This window comes from Lactuca saligna, chromosome 6 (assembly GCF_052625555.1).
Source record: "Lactuca saligna cultivar CGN05327 chromosome 6, ASM5262555v1, whole genome shotgun sequence".
In the NCBI taxonomy this organism is placed as follows: Eukaryota; Viridiplantae; Streptophyta; class Magnoliopsida; order Asterales; family Asteraceae; genus Lactuca; species Lactuca saligna.
Window position 1 is genome coordinate 143003191 of NC_136422.1, and position 24036 is coordinate 143027226.

The 24036-nt window shown below is 36.8% G+C and overlaps 1 protein-coding gene across 1 annotated transcript; it reads right to left on the reverse strand.

Annotated features, from left to right (window-relative positions):
* Nucleotides 1–5005: 5005 nt before the first annotated feature.
* Nucleotides 5006–6928, reverse strand: LOC145002452 (elicitor-responsive protein 3-like). The gene is made up of 5 exons (XM_078961724.1): nt 6771–6928; nt 6058–6123; nt 5817–5943; nt 5598–5712; nt 5006–5336 (listed from the first exon to the last, which is right to left on the reverse strand). The coding sequence occupies exons 1-5, from the start codon at nt 6835–6837 to the stop codon at nt 5262–5264; spliced, it is 450 nt and encodes a 149-aa protein (XP_078817850.1). The 5' UTR covers nt 6838–6928; the 3' UTR covers nt 5006–5261.
* Nucleotides 6929–24036: the final 17108 nt, after the last annotated feature.

The following is a 24036-nucleotide window of genomic DNA, read 5'->3' on the forward strand; positions in this document are numbered from 1 at the left end:
TGATTTTATACGTCATTGCTTACGTCATTCATATTTTACACTCCCGTCCTGTGTTTCCCGCAAAACAGTGATGTGACAATTTTAGTTATAATAATAATAAGTAGTATTAATTCTTTATATATATATATATATATATATATATATATATATATATATATATATATATATATATATATATAAATTTCATGTTCCCTTAGGAACAGTTCTTCAATGCCATTTTTTTTTCGATTTCCTTTCCACGTGGTGCATCAACAGATACATCAATGGCCGGTGAACATTTAAATCTTCCACCGCTTCACCAACCCGGTAAGCTAATTACATTACAATTGGTGTCATCGATGCTTCCAAGAATCCCACTTCATCTTGATTATCCCTCTCCTCTACCTTCTTCTATTCAATTTCAATCTCACAGTATTCTCTTACAATTGAAACAAACAGGCGTTTGATGCTTCGATATACCCCCGATTTTGGCTTCGATTGTGAAGGTATGAATGCAAGTAAGCCCAAAATTTTCCTCCAATCAGGCCATCAACTCTTTTTCGCCTCTGTATCTCCAATGTTTTTATATACAGGTAAGCCCTAACTTTTTGTTTTGAGAATTGACCCAAAAGCATATGTTGATTGGCTTTGCAATTTGTTTTGCACTTCAAAAGTTACCCAACTAAAAGACCTGGATATCATGTTGTGTATGGATTCAACACAAAGGGAAAACACACACACACAACCTATTAAGTATTTATGTGCTATCGTAATCCAGGAGGAGAGCCGCAGAGAAATTAGTAGCTAATAGGGAAAGACAAGCTTCGATAGAAAGAAAGATATAGAAAAAAAAGACATAAACAAGAGAAGGAAGGAGAATCAATGCCTATTGGCACTATCGACGCCGAAGATGGTGCGATCAACGACAAAGGTGTTGTTTCATCTTTTGGCAAAGAGCTTTGTCTTGTGGCTATGGAGGTTAAAACGGCCCCTACCATCGACATCAGTTGACTTTTGACTACTTCCTCCACTTCATCATGATTTGTTGATAATGTTTCAAATCTAAACCTTTAAGCCAAAGATGATTGAATGCCCAAATGAGTTTGAGCTACATTCCAATATGGTAATTCTTAGGCTTAATTTGCCCAATGAGCTTCTCCGAATCATTCAAGTATTTTATGACGCTCACCTACAAAAGCATCTTTCTCTTCAAACAATCGTCACCTTCATTTGAACATAGGAGCCATGTTATAAGTAAAAAGACTGGAAATTCCTAGACCACCACCTACTTTGCTTGACATGACTTTCTTCTAGTTAATCTAATGGACTTTATGCTCTCTCATATCCACACCCCAAAAGAAACGAGTCTGAATAGACTCTGGCAACTTTAAAACCATGTTGGGGACCTTCAAAATGGCTTACAATAGATTCCCAAGCTCCTCAAAACAACCTTCATAAAAGTAAGACGACCTCCAATAGAAATAGATTTAGCTTTCCAAAGTGAGAGCTTCTGCCCAAACTGATCAACAACTACCCTCCAAGGATCTATATGGTTAATGTTCTACCCCCACCGGTAAACCAAGGTACACAAATAAAGGCAGTGGAGGATCAAGGGCTTCGTCGTAATCCCGAATCACCATTCGATTTTAGCTTATAAGTGTAATTTTATTTATTTATTGTTTGTATTAAGGTGCAACTACTAAAAAAATATGTGCAACTAATATTAAATTTTGAATGAAAAAAATTGATATAAATACTACTCTAAAATCTTGTATCCGTCCCTGAATGAAGGCAGTTGAACACTCAATAACACTCAATGAAGGCAGAGAAATTATTATTATTATCGGTTTGGTTTGGTTGACTTGTTTTCATTAGTCTTTAGATTATTTCAAATAAGGTTATTATTATTATTATTATTTTTGTTTATCATGCACCAGACTTTATTTACTCCTATTACAATATATCTTCATTTTCTTAGACAAAATTACAAAAATAATTATTGTGGTTTGCCAATAGTAACAAAGTCAGTCTCTGCTAATTTTTTTGATGCAAATGACGCTTGTGGTTTGCAAAACTTGCATATATGACCCTTTTTACTAACGCCGTTACTATTATGCCGTTAGGGACTGAATCTGTAAGGGTATTTTCATTTTTTTAAGCATAAATGGGCTGAACTCGTGATATTTACTAAACCACAAGGACCATTTTTGAATTTTCTTTTAAAAAAACAATTAAATTGCTAGGGGGAGGGCTCATGACATCCACCATTTAAATTACCAAAGTCTTAACCAATTGAGCTGAATGCTCTCTTGGTTTATTCTTTCCTAAAACTAATTTATATATTAGCAAAATTGTTAAAACATAAACAATAAATAAATTATAAAAAACATTTTTTACATATATTTTTTTTTTAAATAAAACAAAATATATTTTAGTCGTACTATAAAAAAAATAGTTTTTTTACAAACAAATTGTATGTATTTTTTTTACGTAAAATATATAATTTTTTTCTTTAAAAAATACGTTTTCGTATAAAAAATACATTTTTGTAAAAAATGTTTTTTTTATGTCTTTGAAATAGTAATAATTAACATTACTTATGACATAAAAAATGTATAAATTCTTTTGGATCGCTAGTTTTAACTGTTTTTTTGGTTATATGTATTAAAAACAAATTAACAACGATTTTGTTATGTTTCTAAACAATTTATACAATTTATACGGTTTTTTTATTTTTATTTTTTATGTCAAGAGTAGTGTTAATAATTGTTACTTCAAAAAGATATATCACTATGTCTTTCCATCTTCATTTTAACCATATGATTTAGAACTTGTGATTAAGATGAAATACGTATTTAAATAAACATAAAAAACCGTATAAATTGTTTAGATATATATAACCGGATACGTATATATCTTATCTAAAATACGTATTGTTTTAAATCGTATTTAAAAAAACATAAAAAAAACCGTATAAATTGTTTAGATACATATAACCGAATACACACACACACACACACACACACACACACACACATATATATATATATATATATATATATATATATATATATATATATATCTTATTTAAAATACGTATGGTTCTAAATCGTATTTAAAAATATAAAACACCGTATAAATTGTTTAGATACATATAACCGAATACGTATATATCTTATTTAAAATATGTATGGTTCTAAATCATATTAAAAAAACATAAAAAACCGTATAAATTGTTTAGATACATAACAAACCTATTCGGTTAAAATACATATAACCGAATATGTATATATCTTATTTAAGACACATATGGTTTTTTATATGTATTTAAAATAACATAAAAAACATATTGGTTATATATTTTATTTAAAATACGTATTTCATCTTAATCACAAGTTCTAAATCGCATGTTTAAAATTAAGATGGAAAGATATAGTGGTATATCTTTTTGAAGTAACAATTATTAAGAGTTTTCTTAACATAAAAAAACCGTATAAATTGTTTAAATACATAACAAAATCGTTGTTAATTTGTTTTTAATACATATAACTGAAAAAACGGTTAGAACTAACGACCCAAAAGAATTTATATATTTTTATGTCATGAGTAGTGTTAATTATTACTATTTCACAGATATAAAAAAACATTTTTTACAAAAACTTATTTTTTAAAGACAAAAAATATATATTTTACGTAAAATAAATACATAAAAATACAATTTGTTTGTAAGAAACTATTTTTTATAGTACGACTAAAATACATTTTGTTTTATTTAAAAAAATATATGTAAAAAAATGGTTTTTATAATTTATTTATTGTTTATGTTTTAACGATTTTGTTAATATATAAATTAGTTTTAGGAAAGAATAAACCAAGAGAACATTCAACTCAATTGGTTAAGGCTTTGTTAATTCAAGGATCGGAGGTCATGAGTTCGAGCCCTCCCCCTAGCAATTTAATTGTTTTTTTTTAAAGAAATTTCAAAAATGGTCCTTGTGGTTTAGTAAATGTCACGAATTCAGTCACTTTATATTTGAAAAAACAAAAATACCCTTAGAGATCCAGTCCTTAATGGCAGAATAGTAACGACGTTAGTAAAAATGACCATCTATGCAAGTTTTGCAAACCACAGGGGCCATTTGCATAAAAAAATTAGCAGTGACTGACTTTGTTACTTTTGACAAACCATAGGGACCATTTTTGTAATTTTGTCTTTTTTTAAGGGTTGTGTACTTCAAAAAAATTCAATCTTTAACTGTTACTACTAAGGTGAGCGCGGTGCGGTTCGGTGCGGTTATTAGCCAAAACCTCACCAGTAACCGCAAATACGGTTAATTAATTTTCAAAACCGTTTGGTGCGGGTATTTTTGCGGTGCGGTTAGGCGGTTATTTTTGTAGTGCGATTTATTTTTTTTATGTTGCGGTTATTAACCGCATGGATTTGGTGCGATTATTTTGTGTGATTTTTAACTACAGTTTAGAGCTCAAACAATTTTAAGAGTTCAAAAATATTACTTGTAATGATAAAAAAAAACATAAAGTATAAGACAGTAAACTTAAATCATAAACAATAAATATCTTAAAAACATCAAATCAATAGTAATGAACAATAAATATCTTAAAATTATCTAACTTCATCATTTTTCAAAGGTAAACATAACAAAAAACCAAAATTTTGTCTTCTAGTATTTTATCAATCTTTCATCCATGAAACTTATTTTATTTTTAATATTTAATATAATAATACTTAATAAAAAAAATTATATAGAATATATACGGTGCGGTGCGGTTTTTGAAAACTAATAACCGAGCTGCACCGCAAATTTGCGGTTTTTGAAAAACAGAAAACCTCACCATCGGTTTTTATTACGATTGAGATTTATACGTTTCTTGCGGTTAATTTTAGTTGCGGTGCGGTATTTTGCTCACCCCTAGTTATTACAAATAGTTTACCAAACATACTTTTATTCAAAGTTGCGTATGCGATGATGCATATTTCTTGCTTATACAACAATTATCCTAAAACTTAACAAAAAAAGTCTCTTTAACATAGAAAAAAAAAGGATTAATGTATACAAATCACAAACACAATTTTCGTTCAACTTAAAGTCAAATAATCCCCAATAAAATCAAGCACACACAAAGCTCGAACTAAAACAACGAGGAAAGTCGCCAAAGTTTCACTTTTGTTTTTTTTTTCTTTCCAGAAAAAAGTTAAAAAAAAAAATTAAAAATAACACAACTGATACCGATCAATAAATATAAAATTATGATCCATTGTTTTAATATGAAGATTCTTTCCATCCTCCAAAGTTTCCCTCTTCACCATGTTGATGATACCCGTCTTCATTTGTATCCTTTAACAATTAGATTATTGTTAGCGACAAGTTGTTAATTGTTATTGTTATTATTATAATAATAATAGTAATAATTATTATTGTCTGTTTTAGTAAAAACGGGTCAACATAGCATATTAATTCAACCGTTCAATTCATCCCGAGTTGTTATCTTATAATAACTTTTTACTTTCTAGTAATAATTAATATATAATTTACTCATGAAATGTTAAATGAATCACAAAAAAAAAAAAAAAAAAAAGGTTACGAATCAACTTATACCTCTGGAATGAATTGAAGGCCAACTTTAATCTCCCCACAGAATTCATCATTAATGACCACATTGTATGGTGTTGGTGGGATATTTCCTTCCACGAACAATGTCTCAAGTGGAATTCTGCATTCATAACAAGAACAAATCACAAGTGTTAATTTGCTAATGCTAATTAACTCTGTTCTTATTTGCTAAATCATATGAGTTTTGAAGAAATTGTATATTACTTAGCCTCTCCCACAAGATCATCTTCAGATCCAACATCACTGTCCTTTATCTTGATCACAAGTTCTTCCACTTCACCAGAAACAGAAAATACAAATGTCTCATTCCATTCAGGTGAAGATCCTTGTCCTGTTTGATTAAGTATCCATTGAGGAAGAAGATTTGATTAGATTAGAAGTCTATAACCATAAACGGAAGATTGTTGAAAGGATTTTTGAGATATCGTACTGGTAAGTAATTAACCTGATGCGACATTGCTCTTTTGCTCCTGAGTTCTACATGTGATTGTCACATAAGGATCCATTTTTGCTGTAGACAAATGTTTAACGTTCATTGGACAATTGAAACGAAGAACACTAGTGTAAGAACATTATGAATATGAATAATTAAAATGTTAGATCAGAACGATCACTAATGAAGATTATGAACTGTCATCCGGTCAACGGGCGCTTTGAAGCTCCGACTTTTCACTCATACACCGGAATTCCCTCCAAACCTCCTCATATGATTTATGATTTGTTATTCTATAATCTGATCGTTGATCAAAACGTAATCGATCAAAATTCAGTAGAAAAACAAGCATAATCGGATAGAGGCCATAGTTTACTCCTATTGTTTTGTCGTACAGATTTCGATAAAGTACACTCGATTCTACTCGATCACCATTACATCAAGCTCTGACTCACATTTTCGCTTCATTATTCCCTCCAAAATTCCTCTTAAGATACAAATAACTTTAATCATGTGAAACATTTTTAATTCTACTTATTCATCATTACATCAACTTCCGATTCTTATTTCTACCTAATTGTTCTTCATAAAATCAATGATTTATATGGTTAGAAACATCAGATCTAAATCATGAAGTACTACTTAAGCTAATCTTCCATTTTCTTTTAACAAACATGATCAAATCTAACTAAAAAGTCACGATCGGGATAAATCGGAAAACTTACTGAAGAAATCGGTGTCTTGGAGGCCTTTAGCGCTGACAAGGAGGACTTCAAGCTTTCCTGTAGGCATTTTGTCGGAAAAAATGGTGGAATTAAACGGTACCTATGCGGAGAGAATATCGGATACCTTTTTCGATTGTACAATCAGCTGAATCCCAAGAGAGTGATGGGTATTTATATGTATAAATGATTATTTTTAATCAATGTTATTATTATTATAATTTTTTAAATCAAACAAACTTGGAAATTAGATGTGGCAACAAACAATGGGGTACACACTATCCCGACTCTCGATGGTTCTTTGTTGTCATGGAGAATTGTGGTGGGGACGACGGAGGACCACGACTAACGAGAGGGGATGATCATTTTTGAACGGTCAATTTTTCTTTTAATAAATAAAATTTACCTATATAACACAACATTCTAGCATTATATTTTCAAACAAACCATTCTTCTATTTATACTCTCCAACATATAATATTGATGAAATTTTTTATAAATTCTGATTTGGATGATGATGGAGAATTTATCTCTATGTTTTTTAATGTTGAGCAATACATAGACAATGAAAAATGTATGTATTTTTGCGTACAAGAGAGGTTGTGAATCGAGATTGCCAAATCACACACGGTTTATTGGTATGTGATTATTTTGCTGATAATTGTCTTTATCATGATTCAACATTCGAACGTTGTTTTCGTCTGAATAGGGCATCATTTTTACGTACTAGTAATGTTTTGTAGGTGCGATATGATTTTTTAAGCAAAAATCCGATGCTAGAGGTAAAATGGACTTTAGTAGTATACAAAAATGTGCGGTTGCGTTTAGATATTTAGGATATGGTATAGCCTTTGATGTAACAGACAAGTACTTGAAAGTATCTGAGCAGATCACAATTAAGTGTGTAGATTATTTTTGCGTATATGTGTATGAGGTTTTTCACAAACGAATATTTGTGTAAATCTATTGCATGTGATATTAAGAGATTGTATTTGACACATGAAGAGAGGCATGCATTTCCAGGAATGATCGGTAGCCTTGATTGTGTAGCACCCGAGTTGCCAGGAATGAAGTTTCTGACTTAGTATATTTTAATTCAAGATTAAGGTGATAGAGGGTTTTTGAGTACGTTGGGCGTACATTAGGTACGCACGATGTACTCGTTGCATGCGCGCGATCGGGGGACCCTTGGCGTACGTTGGGGGTACCTATGCGTACGTTGGACGTAATCAAGTCAGGGGAAAACCATAATTTTTAGGGTTTGCACCATATTTAAAGACCTTAAATCCCTTAAGATCTTTACCCTTTCAGCCTCCATCACTCTTTTAGTGCAAATCTTGAACCCTAATCCATCCTCGGTGCATTTGTGAGCTTCCTTGAGTGTTTGTGGTGTTGTTTAGTGGCTTTGAAGGAGAAGGAAGTTTGGGAAGAAGCAAGGGAGAAGAAGGAGCTTGTAGATCCAGAGCTTGTGCATCATTTCCAACCTATTGAAGGTATAAAGCTTGAATCTTGATCATTATAAGCTTAGATCTAGGTTTAGGGTTAGATGATTATAAGCTTAGATCTCAGGGTTAGATGATTTGGTGGTATACTTGATGGATCAACATAACCTCAATATGCGACTAAGGAGGTGGTTGGATGTACTGAAAGATTATGACTGTGAGATCTTATACCATCCAGGGAAGTTCAACGTAGTGGCCGATGCCTTGAGCCGCAATACGACAGGTTCCCCAATTGAGAACATTTGTATGAGGATGAAAGTGATCTCGCCATTGTTGGATACGATCATGGAGGCTCAATTGGAGGGTTTAAAGAAGGAAAATTGGAAGTTAGAGCAGATACGGGGCCAAATTCCTCTATTTGTCCAGGATGGTAGGGGTCTCTTAACCTAGTGTGGTCGAGTGTGGGTTCCAGCATTAGGAGGATTGAGATAAAAAAATATTAGAGGAGACACACAAGTCTATGTTCTCCATATATCCAGGGGCTACAAAAATGTATAGGGACTTGAGGCTGAGTTACTGGTGTCCCTGCATGAAGCTGGAGATCGCTTGGTTCGTGGAACGCTGCTTGACCTGCCAGAAGGTCAAGTCCGAGCACCAGCAGCCTCATGGCAAGGTTCAGCCGCTACCCATTCCCATGTGGAAGTGGGAAGAGATCACTCTAGACTTCATTACGAAGTTACAGAGGACAACGAGGGTTGTGGATGCCATATGGGTTATTGTGGATAGACTAACGAAGAGTGCCTTCTTTGTTCCGATCTCTGAGAGCATCTATGTTGAGAGATTGGCGGATATTTATGTATGAAAGGTGGTGGCGAGACACGGGGTGCCAGTGTCGATAGTCTCTGACAGAGATGTTCGATTTACATCTAGATTATGGAAGAAATTCCATGAGGAACTGAGCACTCAGTTGCATTTTAGCACAACATATCACCCCCAGACAGATGGCCAAAGCGAGAGAACGATCTAGACACTTGAGGATATGCTTCGGCCATGCGTATTGGATTTTGGAGGTAGTTAGGATACATACTTCCCATTGGCAGAGTTCTCATACAACAATAGTTACCATGTCAATATCGATCGACCTCCGTTTGAGATGTTGTTGTTGGATAAGGTGTCTAAGTCCATAACTATTTCTGGTATGTACTTGACCCGACCTGGCATGGTCTATTTGGGTTGCATGGCACCATGCAACTGGATAGACTAAATGAGAGAAATAACACTTGGAGATTATTAATATATTATAAGTTCTAATATATTAATAATATTATTTGATTAGTTTGATCAAGAATTAATTTAGAATTAATTAAGTGATCAAAAGATAACTAATTAAATATATGGGTTGATTATGTAAATCATCCATATCTTGTATAGTGGGCTAAGAGGCTCCATGGATTATCAAGTTGGGTTCCACCCATAGGATGCTCCATGGATGCTCCATGGGAGTTACAAACCCATGGGTCATGGAAATGAAGAGTCATGACACATTAGGGTTTACATGGTGTAACCCTAGATGTGTCAACACTATATAAGGATCTCATTCTCCACCAAAATCGGCTACACTAAGGAAACAAGAGGGCTTGGCCAATTTCAAGAAGTGTGCATTCTCTCAAAAGTCTTTCCAAGAGCATTTGGTGTTGTGTGAAGCATTTGAGGCATAAACTTGGGGTGCTAGGCTCATAAGGTTTCAAGGAACACAAGCAACAACAAGGTAAGTTATTATGTCAATCATTCAAGTTAAAATTGTTCCCCATGTATGCTAGATAGGAATATAGCCTTGGAATTCAACTTTGCATGATAATTAGACAAACATAGATCCAAGGTTATTAGGGTTGCATGTACACTTAGGAAGTGTTAGAATGCTCAAAACCCTTCAGTGGTATCAGAGCCTAGGCTTGTTTGCTTTTTATTTATGCTTAAAAGTTGAAAAAAGTCGAAAATATTGCTGTCTACGAATGGACTCGTCGAGTCCATAGGGGGGACTCGTCGAGTTCACGTGTAACTTCAACCAACTCGGCGAGTAAGTTCATGCACTCGGCGAGTAGGGTCGACAGATTGCAGAATTTCGACTTTAGTTGCTGGAAATGGACTAGAAACATTACCCTAAACTGTTTTGGTACTTGAAAACTTATTTTGATGGTGTAATGTTCTTTCTAATTCATTTACAACAACTAGTTATCAAAATTACAAAGTTTTAAGTGTAATTTTGATTTATGAATGTGTTCATATTCATGTTCTTGTTCTTATGATGTTTTATATGATCATAGGAATTATTTGTAACATATGTGGTTGATTAATTCTTGATCATAATGTGTTTTAATGGAGTCCATAACTTGTCCTCAAGTTATGGAAAACCAAGAGTCACACTTGAATTAAAACCATTAAAAGAACACAAGAGTTAGAAAATGAAGAGTCTTCATTTTATTACTCTATTAAACTCATAAGTTACAAGAAATGAAAAGTTTTGAAAGTTACAAAACTTGCCCTCAAGTTTTGGAACAAGTAAAGTTATGTTAAAACTTTAGTTCCAAACCTTAGAATTTTAAAATTTAAAATTCAATCCTTATACTTATATTATGATGACTTAATAATTATATATATATATGTATAAGAACAAAGTCGTCTTACCGCTAGTACGCCTCATTCACGAAGCCAATCTATAAGGTGGGTATAAGGTTGTTGCCTATAAAATGGTGACTTAATGGGTGTCTACTCTCACCCACCGCTTGCTTGACTGGTGGAGGGTCGTTAGCCGAACGGGTAAGACAAGGACTTATAAATTCTCATTCAAAGTATGATGAATATTATAAAGTAACTAAATGTTTTATTAAATGCCCAATCTTAGTTACTTTAGGAAAAATGTGAATAAGGTGCTAATCCATGAAATTACACTTTACACTTTGTCTAAGTCGTTGGTGGAGCGTGTGTGGTTAACCGGCACACTAACTTGGACTTAACAAGGTAGGTAAAGGGTGACTTAAGGTTTATTATAGTATCAGTGGAGCGTGTGTGGTTTACCAGCACATCGATTGAGAGATAAACTATAAGGGTACCAAGTGATTTGCATGGTTACTTCACACCTCGTTTTGTGATCCTCGGTATCCCAGTCACAAAACTTGGAGGGCACACTCGAGATTGAAACATGCCTTTGAAAAGTTCATTGAATCTCAAAGAATCTAGGAATTTCTAAGAACCAATCATAAAACCTAATATCTAATATTTTGGTTTTCGTGGTGGAAATTGGTGAATCGTCATTCATCTACCTTTCAAATATGTTATAGCTTGGATTTCGACATACCTCTTCTAAGTTATAATATATTGTGATTGGATCCTAGCCTTAATATTACATTTGGGTGTTTTATTAAGGACTATCTTAATATCTAAACTAATCTTGTCTTCTTCCTTCAGATGTCTTCAAACAATGCTGCTTCTGGCTCGAATCCTAATGGCTCCTTTACTCTTATGAGCTTGTGTGGGAAAGTCACTTTTGATGGATCCAACTTCAATGAGTGGATCAAAAACATCAGGATGATTACCCGCTACGAGGACAAAGAATATGTCCTCGATAAGGAGCTTAAGGAGATTGATGAGACCACTGCAACTCCTCAGGAGATCGCTGACTTTCAGGCACATGAAAGGGATGCTACGAAAGTAGCATGCATCATGATGGCCACAATGACAGCAGAACTCCAAAAGTCCTATGATGATTTCTACCCTTATGAAATGCACCAAGATTTGATGGAAAGATACCATCAAAGTGCACGACAAGAGAGGTACGAAATCATCTGCTCCATGATAACAACCATGATGAAGGACGGGGATTCCGTCACGAGCCACATGCAGAAAATGCAAAGGTATGTGGATCGATTGCTGAAGCTTAATGTGAACTTCCCTGAGGAGCTTGCAATAGATATAATTTTGCGCTCCTTACCATCGTGCTATGATCAATTCCGCATGACATATCACATGAATAAGGAAGAGGTCACACTCAGCAAACTTCAGGGACTACTCCAAACTCCACTCCGGTTTTGGCAATCGGGAAAAGTCGAGGGAAGAAGAGAAAGAGTTCTTCGAAGGGTACCAAGGTTAGGACCCTTGATGGCTCTTCTTCAAGTGGAACCAAGAAAGGTTTTGTCACTCCTTCTTCTGACCCAAAAGAGGCTGAATGCTTTTATTGCCATGAAAAATCACATTGGAAGCAGAACTGCCCAAAATACCAGCAAGATATGAAGGATGGGAAAGTTAAACCCAACCATGCAGGTATTTATACTATCATTTCTAATAACTCACCCCATTCGAAATCTTGGGTCCTTGATACCGGTTGTGGTATTCACATTTGTTGTGACTTGCAGGGACTAAGAAGAAGTGAGAATGTGGAGCAAGGAAGAATAAACTTAATCATGGGGAATAGGAAAGTTACACCTATCACCAAGATTGGAGTTTATACTTTATCGCTAAGTAGTGGGTTAAATTTAGATTTGAATAAACGTTGTTATTCGCCAGAAATGGCAAGAAATATTATTTCCTTTCATGCATTGTATAAACAAGGTTTCACCTTTTCATTTGATAATGAAGTTGGTTCGATTAATGCTTTCCTTAATAATGTTCTTTATTTTAAAGCATTACCTTGTGATGGTGTGTATGAAGCTGTATCTGTTGTAGATCACTTAGGAAATAATGTTTTGTGTATTGATTCTCCTAATAATAATAACTTGGATAAAGCATCATTATGGAATTGTCGTCTTGGACATATAAGCAACAAACGCATAGGCCAACTCCAAAAGGATGGAGTCTTGGAGTCGTTTGACCTGAAGTCAGATGATAGTTGCGAATCATGCTTACTTGGAAAAATGACAAAGTCACCCTTCACAGGCTCGTGTGAAAGGGGTGAAGGTTTGTTGGACCTTATACACATGGATGTGTGTGGACCATTCAAACATGCCACAAGGGATGCTAATCGTTATTATTTGACTTTTACTGATGATTACAGTAGATATGGATATGTCTACTTAATCAAACATAAGTCAGAGACTTTCGAGAGGTTTAAGGAATTTAAACAGGAAGTCGAGAATCAATTGGGCAGGAACATTAAGATGCTTCGATCCGATCGAGGTGGTGAGTATCTTAGTTTAGAATTCCTCGACTATCTAAGGGAATGTGGGATTGTCTCACAATTGACACCTCCCAGGACACCGCAGTTGAATGGTGTGGCTGAGAGGCGTAATCGAACCTTGTTAGACATGGTTCGCTCCATGATGAGTCGAGCTTCGCTACCAATCTCATTCTGGGGGTATGCCTTAGAGACTGCCGCCCATATTCTTAATCTAGTCCCTACAAAGAAATTTGCCAAAACTCCTCACGAGATGTGGACTGGTAAAGTACCTAAACTAGATCACATCAAGATTTGGGGTTGCGAGGCTTTCGTGAGACGCGAGACTCATGATAAGCTCGAACCTCGAAGCGAGAGGTTTATTTTCATCGGCTACCCACAGCAATCCTTTGGTTACCTCTTCTACAGACCTAGTGACAATGTGGTCTTTGTAGCAAGAAGAGGAGTCTTTCGAGAAAGAGAGTTTATAAGCCAAGGAGACAGTGGGAGGCAAATTGATCTTGAAGAAATTCAAGAGTCAAGTGGTGAAGGAACTTCAAACTCTAGCCCTCAACTTGAGGAGGAAACTCCTGTTGAGCGAATTGACGAATCTGTACCTCTGAGACGTTCCACGAGAGTTAGGAATGCACCTGAGCATTACTATGGATTCCATATTACTGCAGAAGGTGAGACACTTATTGGTGATGGGACACTAGTAAGTCAAGATGACCCTAACAGCTACGAGGAAGCCATGGCAGGCCCCGAGTCTGCTAAATGGAAAGAGGCTATGGATAGCGAGATACAATCCATGTATGACAATCAAGTTTGGAACTTGGTTGAAAATGTACCAGGTCGTAAGACGGTGGGGTGCAAATGGATCTTCAAGAAGAATACCGACATAGGTGGTAATGTACACACTTATAAGGCTAGACTGGTTGCAAAGGGGTTCTCACAAATTCCTGGAGTGGATTATGATGAGACCTTTTCTCCGGTAGCCAAGATTAAGTCTATAAGGGTTATGTTAGCCATAGCCGCATTTCATGACTATGAAATTTGGCAAATGGATGTCAAAACCGCTTTCCTTAATGGAAAATTGGCTGAAGATGTTTACATGAGTCAGCCGGAAGGTTTTGTCAGAAGCAAGTACCCTAATAGAGTGTGTAAGCTTGAGAAATCCATCTATGGATTAAAGCAAGCACCTCGCAGATGGAATCTTTGCTTTGATGAAAAGGTCAAGGAATTTGGCTTTTCTAGGAGTGAAGATGAATCTTGTGTGTATGTCAAGGCTAGTGGGAGTATAGTTAGCTTTTTGGTATTGTATGTGGATGACATACTACTCATAGGAAACGACATTCCAACCCTGCAGGAAGTAAAGTCCTAGCTTGTGAAGTGTTTCGCTATGAAGGACCTTGGTGAAGCTGCCTATATTTTAGGGATAAGGATCTTGAGAGATCGGAGTAAAAGACTAATTGGACTTAGTCAGAGTACCTACTTGGATAAGGTGCTGAAAAGATTCAGCATGCAGGACTCCAGGAAAGGAGAGTTACCCATCCAGAGTAACGCCAAATTGAGTAAGACACAAAGCCCTAGCATTGAAGCTGAGATAGCAGAAATGAGTCGAATACCTTATGCTTCGGCTGCAGGTTCGATCATGTATGCTATGACGTGTACTCGACCTGATGTAGCCTTTGCCCTGAGCATGGTTAGCAGGTTTCAGGGGAACCCTGGCAAAGCACACTGGACTGTGGTAAAGAATATTCTCAAGTACCTACGAAGGACTAAGGACTGGGTCCTTACCCTCGGTGGGAGTGATGACTTGAGAGTTGTAGGGTATAGTGATGCTAGCTTCCAGACTGATAGGGATAATTTCTGCTCTCAGTCAGGCTGGGTCTTTACCCTAAATGGAGGCGCAATTTCTTGGAAGAGTTCCAAGCAAGAGACAGTGGCAGATTCTACTTGTGAATCAGAGTATATTGCAGCGAGCGAGGCGGCAAAAGAGGCTATATGGCTAAAGAACTTCATCGGAGACCTTGGAGTTGTACCAGCTATTAAAGAGCCAATGGAAATTTTCTGTGATAGTGAAAGCGCTGTTGCCTTAGCCAAGGAACCAAGGGATCACGAGAGATCCAGACACATCGACATAAAATACCATTTTATTAGACATCGAATAGAAGAAGGACTCCTCGTGGCAAAGAGGGTATCATCGGATGAGAACCCAGCAGATCTCCTCATGAAGGGACTGACTTGGGTTAAACATCTCCAGCATGCTCGGAGCATAGGGCTGAAGGATGATATTAGATTTAGTAGTTAGATAACCTCTAAATTTTGTAAAGTGTAATTGACATTAGATGATGAATAAAAGGTGTTTTATTTATGAGTAAAGTGTTGCTATCTCTTGTCAATCGTTTACGATATTTCTTTTGCATGTTTTGACTTCCAGAATAATTTTGTTTGGTATAACATATTATTCAAACCTCCACAGTCGGTCATATGTCGGAAGTAGGTATGAATCAAGACTGTCATGATTGGTTGCAAAGGTCTAAGGTGTTAGACAAGGCTACAACAATCATGAGTGCTCATAAGTTCTGAGCATTGGACTCAACCCACGCTCACTGAAATCACTTCATGGAATTCTATCTCGAGTGATCGTGAGACGGTAATATCATATAAGTCTTCAAACCTAGAGATATGATTTGTTACTTACAAGTTGGTTATGCATTGATTGTACGAAAACGCATTGGTAACTCGATGTTATAAATCGTGCTCTTGTGTGTAATTCAATGAGTGGTAGAACAAACATATGAGTCGAAGTTTATCTGTTCCTTCTTGGATTAGAAACTGATATCTAGGCCCCTTGATGATTTTGTTTTGACCCATGTACCGGGCCCGGTCAGAACTAAGTTGATGTGTTCAATTAAGTTCTTTGTCAAACAAATCGGAAATCGGGAAACAAACTGTTGGACAATAAGTAAGACATTGTTCCATGTATTTGTTCGACTGATATCTAGAACAGAGGATTATATGATCACTTATCTTAAATGGCGTACCATTATCTTCTCAGTTCCGAGAAACCTTGAAAAGAGCTATGATTGCCGATCGGTTCCTGAAGTCATACTTGCAGTAATAGTTATTAGACTTATCCAAGTAGGAGACTGTTGGATAAGGTGTCTAAGTCCATAACTATTTCTGGTATGTACTTGACCCGACCCAGCATGGTCCATTTGGGTTGCATGGCACCATGCAATTGGATAGACTAAATGAGAGAAATAACACTTGGAGATTATTAATATATTATAAGTTCTAATATATTAATAATATTATTTGATTAGTTTGATCAAGAATTAATTTAGAATTAATTAAGTGATCAAAAGATAACTAATTAAATATATGGGTTGATTATGTTAATCATCCATATCTTGTATAGTGGGCTAAGAGGCTCCATGGATTATCAAGTTGGGTTCCACCCATAGGATGCTCCATGGATGCTCCATGGGAGTTACAAACCCATGGGTCATGGAAATGAAGAGTCATGACACATTAGGGTTTACATGGTGTAACCCTAGATGTGTCAACACTATATAAGGATCTCATTCTCCACCAAAATCAGCTACACTAAGGAAACAAGAGGTCTTGGCCGATTTCAAGAAGTGTGCATTCTCTCAAAAGTCTTTCCAAGAGCATTTGGTATTGTGTGAAGCATTTGAGGCATCACACTTGGGGTGCTAGGCTCATAAGGTTTCAAGGAGCACAAGCAACAACAAGGTAAGTTATTCTATCTATCATTCAAGTTAAAATTGTTCCCCATGTATGCTAGATAGGAATATAGCCTTGGAATTAAACTTTGCATGATAATTAGACAAACATAGATCCAAGGTTATTAGGGTTGCATGTACACTTAGGAAGTGTTAGAATGCTCAAAACCCTTCAGTTGTATGGTAGGAGATGTAGGACCCCAGTTTGTTGGGGCGAGGGTTGACACCAGGTCATGGGGAGCACTGAGGTAGTACTCAAGACTACCAGGCTGATTCAGTAGGTATGGGACCGGTTGCGGGTCACACAAAACCATCAGAAAAATTATGCTGACCGGCGTCGATCAGATCTTGAGTTCCAGGTGGGGGACTTCATGTTACTAAAGGTGTCACCATGGAAAGGGATTATCAGGTTTCGGAAGAGGGGCAAGCTAGGGCCCATATATATTGGACCATTCAGGATTACGAACCAGGTGGGCAAGGTGGCCTATCACTTGGATCTTCCAGATGAGCTTAGCCAGATTCACAACATCTTCCATGTGTCACAGCTTCGGAAGTATGTCACCGACGAGGCCACAATCATTTCTCTAGATGACATTCAGGTGGATGAGAGCCTGAACTACATTGAGAGGCCTGTTGTGATTTTAGACAGGAAGACCAAGATCCTTCAGAACAAGGAGGTGAAGTTAGTAAAAGTGTAATAGCAGCACCGAAGGGGCTTTGAATGGACTTGGGAGCCGGAGGACGAGATGCGAGACCATTATCCGGACTTATTTAGGTCAGAGAACTTCGAGGATGAAGTCTAGTTCAAGTGGGGGAGACTTGTAACACCTATTCCAGGTATTATTTAATTTATCTATTTTTAGGGTTTTCTGCATGGACTCGGCGAGTTGGGAAGCTTCAACTCGTCGAGTAGAGATCATTATGAGGACGCGGGTTTTGAATCCTACTCAATGATTCAGAAGGCCCCAACTCGAAGACTAGGCGTTGTAAAGGATAACCCTAATTTTTAGGGTTTGCACCCTATTTAAAGGACATAACCCACCTCTTGTGGCCTCCGTTACCACTTCATTAGCCAGAGAAAACCCTAGTTGAACCTTGTACCTCCTTGAGTGAGTGAGAGAGAAAGAGAGAGAGAGAGAGAGAGAGAGAGAGAGAGAGAGAAAGAAAGAGAGAGAGAGAGAGAGAGAGAGAGAGAGACTTTGTGAGTAATTTTAGTGTGGTTGTGAAGGATTTTGGAGCTTGAAGAAGAAGGATCAAGGAGAGAAGTAGTAGATCCAACATCTACTATGTATTGGCAACTATCTAGAGGTTTAAAGTAATTACCTTGATCCTTAGTTGCTTAGATCCCTTTTCTTTGAAGTAAATGACCATTTTTTGTGCAAAATGGAGTCATACTCGGAGTTGGACTTATCACAAGTATATGGTTCCAGATCTGGACCTCTCTAGGTCCCGAATGACATAAAGTTGCTCACTTTATCGATCTTAGGCCCTTTCCATGCACTAAAACATTGTAGGAAGCTTAGTTTTGATTTTTTTTAGCCTTGTTAGGCCTTGCATGCACGTAAAGTTTGCAATTTTACATGGTAAATGCACTAGGGGAAGTTGGATATTTAGTTTGGGACCTTAGATCCCACTGAAAAAGACTGAACATAAGAGGGGCTGAAGGAACTCGCCGAGTCCCTTAGTTGACTTGGTGATTCGGGTAAGGTTTACCCGTTTTCGAGATTTAGAATGAGTGCAGTGAAGGATTAGGGTTTTGGGACTGCATGAACTTTTAGTTTTCTGGACATTTGATGAACTCAATGAGTCACTTAGATGACTCAGCGATTTGACAGGGGATTTAGTGGAATGGACTCCGGAGGAACTCGACGAGTTGCTAGGATGCACTCGACGAGTTAAGGTCAACATGGACTGTTGACCTTCACTTTGACCAGTGTTGACCAAGATTGACTTTGAGGATATTTATGGGATTGTGACAAGTTAATCATATGTTGATTATAGGCAGTTAAGGAGGAGTTGTACGTGAGATATATCTAATCTTAGCTTGCCAGTTCAACATTCAAGAGGCGAGTCTTCTCACCATACCAATGGGTCTAAGGCACCAAGGCTGCCCCATTTTATGATATGTGGATTGTCAATTGATTATATGTTATGTTAGTATGACTTTTGCATGGAAGACCACGTGGGGGTTCCCGTGGCAGTAGACTAAGCACGTAGGGGTTCCCATGGCAATTTGTATACGGCCTTAGAGGGTTTCCATGGCATCCTAGTATATTTTCATGTTTAGTTGTATGATATTTGCTTGGTAGTGAAGACCATGTGGGGGCTCCCATGGTAGTTAGAGAAGACCATGTGGGGGTTCCCATGGTAGGAAGATGTAACATCCCGTTATTTTCTACTTTAAACTCAACCCTAGTCAATCAACGTCAAACTTAGGTTAACTAAAGTTCTCTTTATTGTTTGAATTTTTATTAAGGTTAGAATAATAACCTTTGCATATTAAAACCCTAAGAATATTAGGTGTTTAAGAAGGGAATTAATTGAATCCGAGAAGCTTTGCATCCTTTTTCTTTCTTTTCCCTTCGGACAGCAGCCTCGCAGCCGTGAACGAGGCCGTGATCAGGCTTCGGGCCGCAAACGCATCTGATCCTATCACCTCCGAAAATGAGCCTTATTGTCTTGGAATTTATTCTCGACCACAAACTGCCTCTGGACCGTGAACGAGGCTGTGAATTGCTTCGGGACGTAATCAGCTTCGGACCGTGTACGAGGTTCACGGCCGTGAACCCTTCGGACAGTGAACCCTCGCATATATATGTTTCAGATGATTTTCTTTCATTTCTACACTTTTACACGAAATTCCAACCATATTCTCTCAATTATCATCAGCCAAGAACAACCTTTCTCTTGAAGAACATGCTAAATTCATCCTTCCTAATCATATTCAAGTAATAATCACTAGTTCTTCATAAGATCTAACAGGTATCATTTCTTGATATTGTTATCATTTCAAGAACATCCTTCCATCTTCTTATACTAGGCTAAAAACCCGGTAATTTCACTAGTTTACATGAAGAACACGAAGAACACCCGATTGAAAACCTTTGAATCTTCTTAGAAACTTGCTTGGGATCTTCAGGTGTTCTTCATTCACCAAGAACACAGGGCCGTGAACACATACAAGGCCGTGAACCCTCATGGTTCGTGAACCCTCTTGGTCGTGAACTCATTACAACCTCCATTTTAGCTTCTAACACTCCTATTTGTAAGTTATACTTACAAATTAATCCACTTTCCAATAATTCCTATGATTATATTAGCTAATTGGTTGCATATATGCTACACAAATTGCTATATAGGACTTGTTTTACTACGAGATTTCACTTGTGGAAGTAAACATCCTATATCGAATCATCATTTGAATCCCCCTCTAAAAGGTGAGTTCATACCCCCGTATTTTCATAGTTTTTACAGTTTTAAGTGGTGCCGGGGGGGGGGGGGGGGGGGGGAATACAAGTCAAACACAAGGATATTGTGTTACCAACAGATGGCTTCAAAATATTTTACAAAATGAATTTCAATTATTTTCAAATCAAATGGTTTCAAATTATGTTAAAATGACATCAAGTCACCAAAAGTATTTCAAAATGATAAACTCTTTTATAAATTTATATTTTTCCCCAAAAATCATATATATATATATATATATATATATATATATATATATATATATATATATATATATATATATATATATATATATATAAGATTTAAAGGGCTTAGGACTGATAACTCGCTTTATTTCCTTTTCCTTGTTTGGATGTGGACTTAGAGTATTGGTTATTTGTCCGACTATTGTTTCAGTTTTAGTTATATATCTTGTGAGTCTCTCTCTGTGTGTGTGTGTGTGTGTGTATACATATATATATATATATACACACAAACACACACACACAGACTCACAAGATATATAACTAAAACTGAAACGATAGTCGGACAAATAACCAATACTCTAAGGTTATTTCATTCAGTTTCATTACCCTTTGTAAACACGTCGAGCAAGGGGTTGCATTCATAAACAATTAGTATCAATACAGAAAGCTCATATAAATTATAATAGGTATAATTTATGATTCAAAAACACTAATTCACGAGTCAAGTATACTAGAGTTTACACTATTGTACAAGAACAAGGGTTTGATTCAAAACTAAACAAGGGTATACAACTTACAAGTACATTTAGAGTATACTAAACAAGGAACATACTATTAATCATTTATTTCAAAATGATTGGGTTTCCATTATACACGTAACGTCTATATGCTTTTTATGAGACAATAGGTTGTTTCTTTATTTAAACAACATAGTTAAAGTCGTGATATTATAACTAGAATCTCCAGTTGGAGATTAAAACAAGTGTGTATAGATCTATATTGGGATTGACAACTCCGCACTCAGACTGCTAGCTACAGCCGGGCATACACGCCTACGAGTGACAATTGTTATCAACTGTTTTGACGCCTTCAAAGTTTTGTTTTAGGCCATCTAATCATAGTATGGTTATAATAACTCATTAAAAAGATATTAACAATACGTTAGTGTATAATTAACTAAACATGAGTACATTTTCAAAGTAGTAGTTTACAAAGATGCAATTTACAGTATTATATTACAATTTACAATAACAATTGGTGGAGCCAGGCACACTCACTTTTATAGGTTTTAAAAATGAATACAAATACAGAACAATGGCTTATAAACATAATGGTTTTATGGGATTAAAACTAATTTTCATATACAACAGAAAATATAGGATTTTCTGGAACAGTTTACATATTCAGAGAACAGAAAACATACTTTCAAACATAAATACTTATGCAATCACTCAACTTTATGTTGATACTCTCTTTTCAAATTACTTGTATTCTCAGGGAATCAGTAAACAAGTACTCTCCTAGTGTAACACCGTAAAATTTAAAACAAAAGTTTCACATTTTAAACACACTTTTCCAACACATTTATTGATAAAACCCCATTGTATCATATTTTGTTTCACAAATATTTCCCAAGATGAAAATACATAAAAACCCATGCGTGTGTATGAATCATGCCGGCGCCTTCCCACGATCATCACTGGTACCTGAAACACATAACTCATAACACTGTAAGCATAAAGCCTAGTGAGTTCCCCAAAATACCATACATACACATACTAGCCACTCGAGGCCATAACTCTGTGGGCCCTAACTCTATGGACCCTCTGGTCCTAACTCTGTGAACCTTCCGGTTCTAACTCTGATATACTCTGATATACACATGACATAAACCACATAGAAATAATGCAGTACAACACATCACATAATAGCATACGATAACTCTGTCACATAGCTCTAATTACCAGTCAAACTTTGACCCGAATCGTCGAGTGTACTTGGGCAAATCGGAGAGTCCATATGTGTCCACTAACTCTTTAGTCCCGTTTAACGTGTCGAGTCCCTCCCTTTACTCGACGAGTCCCCAAGTATGAATCACTGGGCCACCCCGACTCAAGTCACCGAGTCTCAAGAACAACTTGGCGAGTACATGCCATGCACAAACTCCATTGACCTCCTGAGGTCAGATCTGTTCCTCTAATCCATAGATCTGGCCTTCCCAAGCATAATAATCACGTAAAGTCCAGAACTTGACACTCATATATCATCTAGATGGTCTTATTTGGTGATTTAGCCCCAAAAATGACATTATAAGCTCATGACTCCCAAGATAACTCATAAAGCTCCAAGGGTTAAGGTCTATGGACCTATTTGAGTCTAAATCCAAAGCATAAACTCGAGAAGGGACCAATTGCTCCACATAACCATCCTCAAAAGAGGTTAGAAAACCCTAACTCTAAGAACCAATACCAAAAGTGAAGAAGGTCCGAATAAATACCTTAAGTTGAAGTCTATGGACTCTGAAACCACTAAAATCACACCTCCTTCAGTCTCCTCTTGCTCTTGATCACCTTCTTCTTGCTAAACCAAAGATAGAAAGATCAAATACAACTTCTCCTTCCTCCCAAAAGATTTAGCTCACTTAGGGTTCTCTCAAGGGACTGGTAGCCGCAATGGGGGACTATGAGTGCCCTTAAATAGGCTCCAACCCCGGGGGATTAAGGTTTCATTAAACAGCGTGGACTCGCCGAGTCCAGTCGCGAACCCGGATGATAATCTGTGACCCTACTCGGCGAGTCTAAGCATCAACTCGCTGAGTTCCTTCACAAATTCCAAAAATAAAAATATTAGAATAATATACCTGGGAATCCGGATGTTACAAATCTCCCCCACTAGAATCAGACTTTGCCCTCGAAGTCTCATTTTGCAAACAACTCTGGATGCTTTTCACGCATCTCGCGCTCCGGCTCCCAAGTCAGCTCTGAACATGTCCTATGCTGCCACTACACCTGCACCAGAGGCACTTCCTTGTTCCTCAGAATCTTGACCTTCCGATCCATAATTGCCACCGGTCTCTCAACGTAGTTCAAGCCCACATCCACCTGAATATCCTCTAACGATACCACTGCTGACTCGTCGGCTATACACTTTCTGAACTGTGACACATGAAAAGTGTCGTGAATCTGACCCAACTCCGCGGGTAGCTCCAAACGGTAGGCTACCCTACCTACCCACGCGATCACCCTGAAAGGTCAAATATATCGAGGCCCTAACTTGCCCCTTTTCCTGAATCGGATCACTCCTTTCCAAGGAGAGACGTTCAGGAGCACGAAGTCACCAACCTGAAACTCGAGATAGGACCGACGCCTGTCCGCATAACTCTTTTGACGAATCTGAGCGGTCAACAACCTCTATCTGACCTGTTGTATCTGCTCAGTTGTCTGAAGCACAATCTCCGTACTACCCATCACACGTTGCCCTACCTCTCCCCAACAA